Genomic DNA, 10,510 nt, shown 5'->3' with positions numbered 1-10,510 from the left:
ATAAACTTGATTATTTCAGAAACCATACAGAATTTTCAATTGATTGTATTTAGAAAACTTCTTATTTCAGTATGATGAATCTTGTATTCAATTTTAATTTTTGTGATAGTTTACTTTTAAGTTAAATTTTACTATGTTATATTTTAGTTTTGTTTAAGTATGTTTTATAGTTTTTTTTAATTATTTGCCTTTTTCTTCTGATTCTTTCCAGCTTTCAAATGGGGGTCACTGACCCCACCTGAACAACAAATGCTCTGTAAGGCTACAAATGTATTGTTATTGCTACTTTTTATTACTCATCTTTCTATTCAGGCCTCTCCTATTCATATTCCAGTCTCTTGTTCAAATCAATGCATGGTTGCTAGGGGAATTGGACCTTAGCAACCAGACTGCTGAAATCGCAAACTGGAGAGCTGCTGAATAAAAATCTAAATACCTCAAAAGCCACAAATAATAATAAATGAAAACCAATTGCAAATTGTCTCAGAATAGCACTCTCTACATCATAATAAAGGTGAACAACCCCTTTAAGTGTTAGGGAATTTTTAATGATGTATTTAATAAATACCTATATAGTTTTAGTTTTGCATGCAAATCTTAATTTATGGTTTGAAAACACAGTCAAATTGTAAAAACTCAATTTTATTGCATAACAAACAAAGTTACAACTCCAGTTGATTAGAGATAAGGCAGCCTCAGCTGTCAAATACGGGGTATTTTGCCCAATGTCCTGGCAAGGGCCAATACACTTGTACCCTGGAACTATCCCTGTATAAAGAGCCAGTGTTATTATAAAGTAGATCAGCTCAGTACTAGCCCTGTATAAAGAGCTAAATAGCCAATATTACTGTAAGGTGCATTAGCTCATTTCCCAGGAGACTTGAGTGGAAAGGTATATCTTTAAAGGTAGGTCTTTATCAGCCGGAACGAGGAAGAGAAAATAATGAACAAAGGTTACCGTGTGTGTTTCTATGTGTGTGTGTGTGTGTGTGTATCAGTTCACAGGCAGAGTGGGACCTGTGAGGACACAATTCACAACACATTCAGTGTCGACAAGAAGAGGTTCGTGCGGTGGTGCAAGGGGAGGAGAGCAGCGCATGGTGCAGTCAGTGTAAGTAAGTGACTCTATATTACTTATTCTAGTTATTTATTCACAAAGTTACCTGCGCAGGGTCTGTGAGTTTCCCTGTCCCACTCTCTGGTTACTGCACTTCTGGTTATTCTAGGGATGAGGTTCTATCTTACTACAAAGCAAACTTTCCATAGATCTTTAATCACTATTCACAGAGCAAAGACCCGCTGCCTGTATGGCCACTGTCTGTCTGTCTGCAGTTTGTACGTCTCTAATTTCTTGCCATCCATAAACATACAGGTGGGTCAACTCACTGCTTAGGCTGGACATACACAACCCCTCCAGTCATTAGTTTATTGCTCAGTCTATTGGATGTTCTCAACAGCCTGCCATTAAGTGGTCAAAAATCAGGCAGAAATCGAATGGACAAGTTAGAAAATCTTGTTAGAAAAGGACCATGTCTGCAGCATGCTGATTCTGTCCTCTCTTGATGGGCCTGTATCGACCTCCATTATGATCCCATCATCCCAACATCCCAACATGGTCCTGGTGTGCCAAATCCAAGCATATGTTTGTGTATTCCCAGTTGGAGAGAGGAAACACACAGGTCCACATCGCGGCCACTCTTTCGTTCTGTCCAGTCCCAATAGTGTGCTGGCTCCCTCTTACTGGTCTCCAATCCAGTGGACATCATATGTGGGGGGTTAGGTAGGTGAGAAAGCCAATCCACACACTTTGGATAAAAAATCACTGTCCAGCTTTATAGAAAAAATTAAAACAACAGACAGGCATCTTTAGCAGTTGTACTCCTACCCTATGACATGTTGAATCACCTGACGCGTTTCATGCCCCCTTCTGGCACTTCATCAGAGGTGAGGTCACAGGATATCCTGTGCCTTATATACCCGTGTTCATTAAAAAAATCTCACATATAAAACAAAGCAAACGAAAAATATAAAAAGATTTCTCGTTTGTTACAAGTCATATAGGTCACAGCCAATATTATCATAATATAATATAAGCAATACATTGGTTTTACACTTATCTAACAGCGATGTTATTCACTCTTAAATCACTATGATATCATATTATCAGGTTACTACTGACACATTATGGCTAAAAGAAACTATTCCCAGTTGGACCCTTGTGATTTTGCAATTAAATTAAATTTGATTGCAAGCTCCTGTGGGACAAGTGATTATTGTCAAAAGTAATGGTAATTTGTTGCTCAAAAGCTGGAGCTGTCCTTGTAGATGCATCTTGGAGCTGTGGCTAGGCAATGGAGAACCTGTAACCTTTGTATAAATATCATAGGGTAATAGAAGGTAAGGAAACAGAAGGTAATGCAATGGAACGTAGGGCAATAGAAGGTAGGGAAAGAGAAGATAGGGAAGAGAAGTTAGGGAAATAAAAGGTAAGGAAATAGAAGGTAGGGCAAGAGAAGATAGGGCAACAGAAGGTAGGGAAATAGAAGGTAGGTAAACAGAAGGTAGGGCAAGAGAAGATAGGGAAATAGAAGGTAGGGCAAGAAAAGATAGGGCAAGAAAAGATAGGGCGAGAGGGCAATAGAGGGTAGGGAAATAGAAGGTAGGGAAATAGAAGGTAGGGCAAGAGAAGATAGGGCAATAGAGGGTAGGGAAATATAAGGTAGGGAAATAGAGGGAAGGGAAATAGAAGGTATGGAAATAGAAGGTAAGGCAAGAGAAGATAGGGAAATAGAGGGTAGGGAAATAGAAGTTAAGGAAATAGAAGGTAGGGAAATAGAAGGTAGGGCAAGAGAAGATAGGGAAATAGAAGGTAGGTAAATAGAAGGTAAGGAAATAGAAGGTAGGGAAATAGAAGGTAGGTAAATAGAAGGTAAGGAAATAGAAGGTAGGGCAAGAGAAGAAAGGAAATAGAAGGTAAGGAAATAGAAGGTAGGGCAAGAGAAGATAGGGAAATAGAAGGTAGGGCAAGAGAAGACAGGGCAATAGAAGGTAAGGAAATAGAAGGTAGGGCAAGAGAAGATAGGGAAATAGAAGGTAGGGCAAGAGAAGGTGGGGAAATAGAGGGTAATGAAATAGAATGTAGGGAAATAGATGTTAGGGAAATAGAAGGTAGGGCAATAGAAGGTGGGAAATATGTTGCATGTGCTAATCTTCAACAACTCAAGTTCCCACTTTTGTTTCCTAAGCTCCACACTTTATCCCTGTTCTGTGCTATGGCAGATGGCCCCAGTTATACTGAGTGCCATTAGTCTTGGTTCCAGATATCCTGCTAACTAGCCATATTAGCCCTGTGATGGTGATGCCATTGTAGTTGTTGGCTAGAATTACAGTTGGCATTTTATCTTTGCTCTGAAAAGGATTGTATCACTGTTTTCTTGATACACTGGGAAGTTCTAACAGCTGATGACCAAAAGTTTTGGTCCAAAAGTGATTCCGTAATATCAATGTCTCCTCTGCAGCACAAATTACTTATGGTCTGTTCTACTGCAGCCTCTGGGGGAAACTAATTGGTTTCCAAATGTTTCAGAGGAGACAGAACCCCTTTGGGAACTTGAGTCAGGCCCAATCTCTTCTACAAGATCCTGCACTTGCCAACCTAAATCTCTACTACTAGAAGTGGGCACATAAGACAAGTTCTATTTTGTTGCTAAGTATAGTAGCCCTAGCAACATGATAGGTGTTTAAATCCCATCTTGGAGAAAACTAAACCACAGTAACAAAAATAAAAACCACAATTAGAAGCTAATTGAAGCTAATCATTGTTGTGCAAGCCAAGGCTTGAATTGATCCCTGGGAGTATCTTTTTAACCTCAGTAGCTAAGTTACAAAGACCGACGCGATGCAACAAAATGCATGCAACAAGCGCATGCAACAAAAATGAGTATGCGACATGACTGTCGGATGCAGACGCAGTGCATTGTGTCTGCATCGGACAGTCATGTCGCGTCTGATCAACGCCGCGACACCATGCGACAATTCTATCTCTTACCTTCTTTTTGTCGCATGCGTTTGATCGCACCAAAATCATTCGTGTAGTCCTACCCTTATTCTTTACAACATGCTAAATGTCAGATGAACGTCCGCATTAAACACCTGCTGCATTTAATGCAGAATTCTTCTTTAAAAGGAAACATTAGGTCCCTCTGCAAACCTATACAAACCCAAAAATACAGAGGGGAAATATGTCCTGACTTCAGAGTATTCTATGGAGTTTAAGGGGAAATTTATAATGCAGTAGAGACTGGTGTTCTAATACAATAGGCAGCTTTTTATTTATTTTCTAGCATTTAATTCTGTATTAGAATTCCATGTTATTTTGTTTCTGTGCAATCCTTGTTATTGTAGGACACCTGTTTGTTAAAAATTAATATTAAGTGCTGTGTAACTGGCTGGGGCTATATAAATAAATTATGATGATTGCCCCTAGCAACCAGGTAAATATCACAACAGCAACTTGCCCAAGAGATGTCTCATCAGAGGGAAGGTATCACTGGGGCAGACCATCATTTTAGGAGAAAAAGCTGTGCATTCAGTCTGGGATAATAGCACAGCAGCACCTATAGTAGCAGTGGCATAACAGCACAGCAGCACCTATAGTAGCAGTGGGATAATAGCACAGCAGCACCTATAGTAGCAGTGGGATAACAGCACAGCAGCACCTATAGTAGCAGTGGGATAATAGCACAGCAGCACCTATAGTAGCAGTGGGATAACAGCACAGCAGCACCTATAGTAGCAGTGGGATAATAGCACAGCAGCACCTATAGTAGCAGTGGGATAATAGCACAGCAGCACCTATAGTAGAAGTGTGATAATAGCACAGCAGCACCTATAGTAGCAGTGGGATAATAGCACAGCAGTACCTATAGTAGCAGTGGAATAATAGCACATCAGTACTTATAGTAGAAGTGTGATAATAGAACAGCAGCACCTATAGTAGCAGTGGGATAATAGCACAGCAGTACCTATAGTAGCAGTGGGATAATAGCACTGCAGCAGCTATAGTAGCAGTGGGATAATAGCACAGCAGTACCTATAGTAGCAGTGGGATAATAGCACAGCAGCACCTATAGTAGCAGTGGGATAATAGCACAGCAGTACCTATAGTAGCAGTGGGATAATAGCACAGCAGCACCTATAGTAGCAGTGGGATAATAGCACAGCAGCACCTATAGTAGCAGTGGGATAATAGCACAGCAGCACCTATAGTAGCTGTGGGATAATAGCACAGCAGTACCTATAGTAGCAGTGGAATAATAGCACATCAGTACCTATAGTAGAAGTGTGATAATAGCACAGCAGCAGCTATAGTAGCAGTGGGATAATAGCACATCAGTACCTATAGTAGAAGTGTGATAATAGCACAGCAGCACCTATAGTAGCAGCGGGATAATAGCACAGCAGCACCTATAGTAGCAGTGGGATAATAGCACAGCAGCACCTATAGTAGCAGTGGGATAATAGCACAGCAGCACCTATAGTAGCAGTGGGATAATAGCACAGCAGCACCTATAGTAGCAGTGGGATAATAGCACAGCAGTACCTATAGTAGCAGTGGGATAATAGCACATCAGTACCTATAGTAGAAGTGTGATAATAGCACAGCAGCAGCTATAGTAGCAGTGGGATAATAGCACAGCAGTACTTATAGTAGCAGTGGGATAATAGCACAGCAGCACCTATAGTAGCAGTGGAATAATAGCACATCAGTACCTATAGTAGAAGTGTGATAATAGCACAGCAGCACCTATAGTAGCAGTGGGATAATAGCACAGCAGTACCTATAGTAGCAGTGGAATAATAGCACAGCAGCACCTATAGTAGCAGTGGGATAACAGCACAGCAGTACCTATTGTAGAAGTGGGATAATAGCACAGCAGCACCTATAGTAGCAGTGGGATAATAGCACAGCAGCACCTATAGTAGAAGTGGGATAATAGCACAGCAGCACTTATAGTAGCAGTGGAATAATAGCACAGCAGCACCTATAGTATCAGTGGGATAACAGCACAGCAGCAACTATAGTAGCAGTGGGATAATAGCACAGCAGCACCTATAGTAGCAGTGAAATAATAGCACAGCAACACCTATAGTAGCAGTGGGATAATAGCACAGCAGTACTTATAGTAGCAGTGGAATAATAGCACAGCAGCACCTATAGTAGAAGTGGGATAATAGCACAGCAGCACTTATAGTAGCATTGGAATAATAGCACAGCAGTACCTATAGTATCAGTGGGATAATAGCACAGCAGCACCTATAGTAGAAGTGGGATAATAGCACAGCAGCACCTATAGTAGCAGAGGGATAATAGCACAGCAGTATTTATAGTAGCAGCGGAATAATAGCACAGCAGCACCTATAGTAGCAGTGGGATAACAGCACAGCAGTACCTATAGTAGAAGTGGGATAATAGCACAGCAGCACCTATTGTACCAGTGGGATAATATCACAGCTGCACCTGTAGTAGCAGTGGAATATAGCACAGCAGCACCTATAGTAACAGTAGGATAATAGCACAGCAGCACCTATAGTAGCAGTGGAATAATAGCACAGCAGCACCTATAGTAGCAGTGGGATAATAGCACAGAAGCACCTATAGTAGCAGTGGGATAATAGCACAGCTGCACCTATAGTAGCAGTGGGATAATAGCACAGCAGCACCTATAGTAGCAGTGGGATAATAGCACAGCAGCACCTATAGTAGCAGTGGGATAATAGCACAGCAGCACCTATAGTAGCAGTGGGATAATAGCACAGCAGCACCTATAGTAGCAGTGGGATAATAGCACAGCAGCACCTATAGTAGCAATGGGCACAGCGATGCCAATAAAGGAAATTCTGAATTGCAACATTTGAAGGCTACTGATATCCCACTAGGCTGGGGAGCAGAAGTTACACCTACTATAGAAATGAGGGTAAAGCAGCCCATTTTAGGGGAATAATTTACTGCACTAACATGGGTGGGTGGGACCTTATTAAAATAGCAGTAGATCCCTATCACTTGTGTAGAGAACATAAAGGTGTTGTTGGCTTTAGCCCCACATGTCTCTCTGCAGTTCCGAGGCTCGTGTTTGTGCTACAAAGTGGTAGGACAGGATTCCTGCTCAGGAATGAGGAATGAAAGCTGCCAATGTATCTGTGTTATTCGCTCATGGAGTAACTCAGCCATGACTTCACTTCTCTAACACCCCCAGCTACACGATATTGAGTCTGACTCCTCAATGTGTCCCCTTTAATATCTAGTGCCTAGAGTGATGCTGAGATATTTGCAGCCTTCAATCTATTGGCTCTTGTTCAGCAGCCAATCACAAAAGAACTTATTTCACTTTGTGATTTGATCTCGTTGGAACCCGGCATTAGATGTCAGTTCTTGCGCTTCTCCCACATTTGTGCATAAGAGTCACTTCTTCTTATGGGCTGCCTGATGCATAATTAGGGACCTATGGCCCCACAGGGGTTTGGTTACCCTCTTGGTCAGAATTGGGACGAGAACCAGTTATCCATTATAAGGGCAGAGGCTATAGGAAAATGAAACTGAATCTAGGGCAAGGGCTGCTGGAAGAGAGAAGCTGCGCTCTTCCATTACAGCGGCTGCAGAGTGCAGATGATTTTGCTGGCATGCCTGGGGTTAATGCTGTGCTAATTCATTAAAGGGATTTCCAGGCTAAAATGGAACAGTGTCAGATTATTACTAGGGATGCACTGAATCCAGGATTTGGTTCGGGATTGGGCCTTTTTCAGCAGGATTCACATTCCCCTGAATCCTTCTGCCTGGCTGAACCAAATCCGAATTTGCATATGCAAATTAGGCTGGGGGGGGAAAACGTGTGACTTTTTATCTCAAAACAAGTAAGTAAAAATTTTTCCACTTCCCACCCCTAATTTGTATATGCAAATTAGGTTTCAGATCGGTATTCGGCCGAATCTTTCGCAAAGGATTCGGGGGTTCAGCCAAATCCAAAATAGTGGATTTGGTGCATCCCTGATTATTACAGGGGCTTCGTAAGGACAAGATGGATTGTTGGTATTAATTCAGGCTACTGATTGATCTGCTTGAGGATGTAAATCCATTTTGTATTGTAAATCCATCACATGGGCTGCTGATAGGGCTGCCCCCCTCTATTTCTGGCTGTACTGACTGACGACAAACAGGGGTGAGGGCAGAGCATGACGGGGGGTTGAATTGTTATGTTGCCAGGATGGACTGTGATGTTGAGGGGCGGAGTCATAATGCAAGGGGGTGGGCCATCAATGGACAAACTGCGTCCTGTTTGGATAATAGGCAGGGTTTCAGAGGCGGAGCCAGGGGTGGAACCATTTGGGACTATAAATTGATTATAAAATTGAATTAATTTGTAATACTGGCCGTGGCCAAAGTGCGACCCTATCTGCTGATGGAAATAAGCTGTGTTCATTCATTTCAAAGGCTGACGGGGAGTTGAGCCGATCCATTTTATGGTTTGCTGGGAAATAAATCTGCGCTGTTCTGTTACAGAGGCGGCTCAGCATCAGCTCAATGTGGAACCCATTAGAGGGGTTTCAGTATTATTCATTATAAGGGGGGTTCAGGGAGAGAAGACCTATTGATTAAAGAAATAGAACCAACTTATTCAGCTTTCAGGACTTTATTCAGACCAGTATGAAGGTGGCCATAGACGCAGAGGCCAAAAGGGCGGTTGGATCGTGGGACTGTCATCAACAAAAAGATGCGGCCGGGATCCGTTGGGATCTTTTTACCCTGCCCGATCGGCATCTGCCCGGCTTTCGGCCAGATATGGATCAGGGAAGCCCGTCAGAAGGCCCCACACATGAGCCAATAAGCTTCCGACTAGGTTGGGAGCCTTTAGACCTAAACAGAACAGAATTTAGCCTCCAAATGTCCAGTCGGGACAATGGCTGAGGTCTGTGATTATAATCAATGACAGGTGCCTAACAAATGGGCTTCCCCCAGGGATTAAGCCTTTCTTTCTCCTTCCTGATTCAGCACAATCCAATTTCCTCCCCTGGTGACTTTATTACGGCTGTATCACATGTAAAGGAGGAAGAATTTACTGCTGGAACTTCCTCGTTCATTATCTGTTGGCTGAAGGTGAGCTCCCATCATCCTCCATGGGCGACGTCTGTGTGATTTTATCAGCAATTCCTGATGTGCATTAAACATGAATGTGAATATAGCCAATATGCAGGGCCCTATTCCCTTTGTATTATAAAGATTGTCTATTATGGGGGAAAAGAATCCCATTATTTTCCCATTTTTGGGGTATTACCCACACTGGATCCTGCCCGACCAATTGGCCAGGGATCTACTGTGGGTATTACTTCAATAATGGGAAAATAGTGGAATGTCCCCTCCCCTGTCTTTCTACTGCCAAACCTGATCCAGGCCCTTATCCTAAATCCACCCCCTCCCCTTCACTACTAACGGCTCTGTGTTTATCTGCCTCTATAAATACACTGACTGTATATATATATAGTGAATAAAGTACCCCCTCTTGTAAAATATGAGGATATTATAAGTTACCGAGGAGTTTCATGACCATATAAAAGTACGAGGCCGAAGGCCGATTGTTTTTATACAGGTCATGGAACTCCGAGGTAATTTCTAATATCCTCATATTTTGCAACTGGGGGTACTTTATTTATTATAATACACAAATTTCAATGAGTCATGTGACAGAAATGACATCAGAACTCACCGTTTATAACTGATGACATCAGAACTCACCGTTTATAAGGATATAATTTACAGGATATTCATGGCTTTTGTGTATTATATAGTGGATAATGTAACCCCTACTGTAATTTATAAAGTTATTATGTTACCGAGGAGTTATGTGACCATATAAAAGCACTAAACGAGCAGCGCTGCTCCTAACAGGAGGGGGGAGGGTGATTAACGCCATATTAGGTCAAAACCGCACCTCCTTAGATGTCTCCGGCTGACAGTGCTGCTCCCCTGGCTGGGCTTAGAGGTTTGGCTCTCGTGAAAGGAGGAGCGCTCCGTGCTGCGTGTGCTGCGTAAGTAACATTTAATCCTGGCAGTCAGATGGGAGGGGGGAAAGAGCGGAGGAAGAGCTGCAGGGAGACGGAAGTGCTGACTCAAAGAAACGGCGCGTTCTGACGTCAGAACGCGCCGTTTATAAGGATATAATTTACAGTCTGGTCCCATAGGGAAAGGACCAGACTGTAGATTATATATATATAATACACAAAAGCCATGAATATCCTGTAAATTATATCCTTATAAACGGTGAGTTCTGATGTCATTTCTGTCACATGACTCACTGAAATTTGTGTATTATAATAAATAAAGTACCCCCAGTTGCAAAATATGAGGATATTAGAAGTTACCTCGGAGTTCCATGACCTGTATAAAAACACTCGGCCTTCGGCCTCGTGTTTTTATATGGTCATGAAACTCCTCGGTAACTTATAATATCCTTATATT

At 42.2% G+C, this 10,510-nt stretch overlaps 1 protein-coding gene across 3 annotated transcripts in view; it reads left to right on the top strand.

Moving 5' to 3' along the window:
* Positions 1-928: 928 nt before the first annotated feature.
* The window catches only part of LOC121393861, a 47,125-nt gene continuing 37,543 nt past the window's right edge, over positions 929-10,510 (top strand). For 2 of the 3 annotated variants that reach the window (XM_041563609.1, XM_041563608.1), the window contains exon 1: positions 929-1,111. In XM_041563609.1, coding sequence (XP_041419543.1) covers positions 944-1,111 — 168 coding nt within the window. In that variant the 5' untranslated portion in view covers positions 929-943. Of the gene's footprint in view, positions 1,116-10,510 lie in introns of all 3 variants that reach the window. The other variant, XM_041563610.1, reaches the window with a different exon arrangement.

Source organism: Xenopus laevis, chromosome 5L, assembly GCF_017654675.1.
Source record: "Xenopus laevis strain J_2021 chromosome 5L, Xenopus_laevis_v10.1, whole genome shotgun sequence".
NCBI lineage: Eukaryota > Metazoa > Chordata > Amphibia > Anura > Pipidae > Xenopus > Xenopus laevis.
The sequence above is the reverse complement of the archived record's forward strand: the minus strand, read 5'-3'. Positions and strand labels throughout refer to the sequence as shown.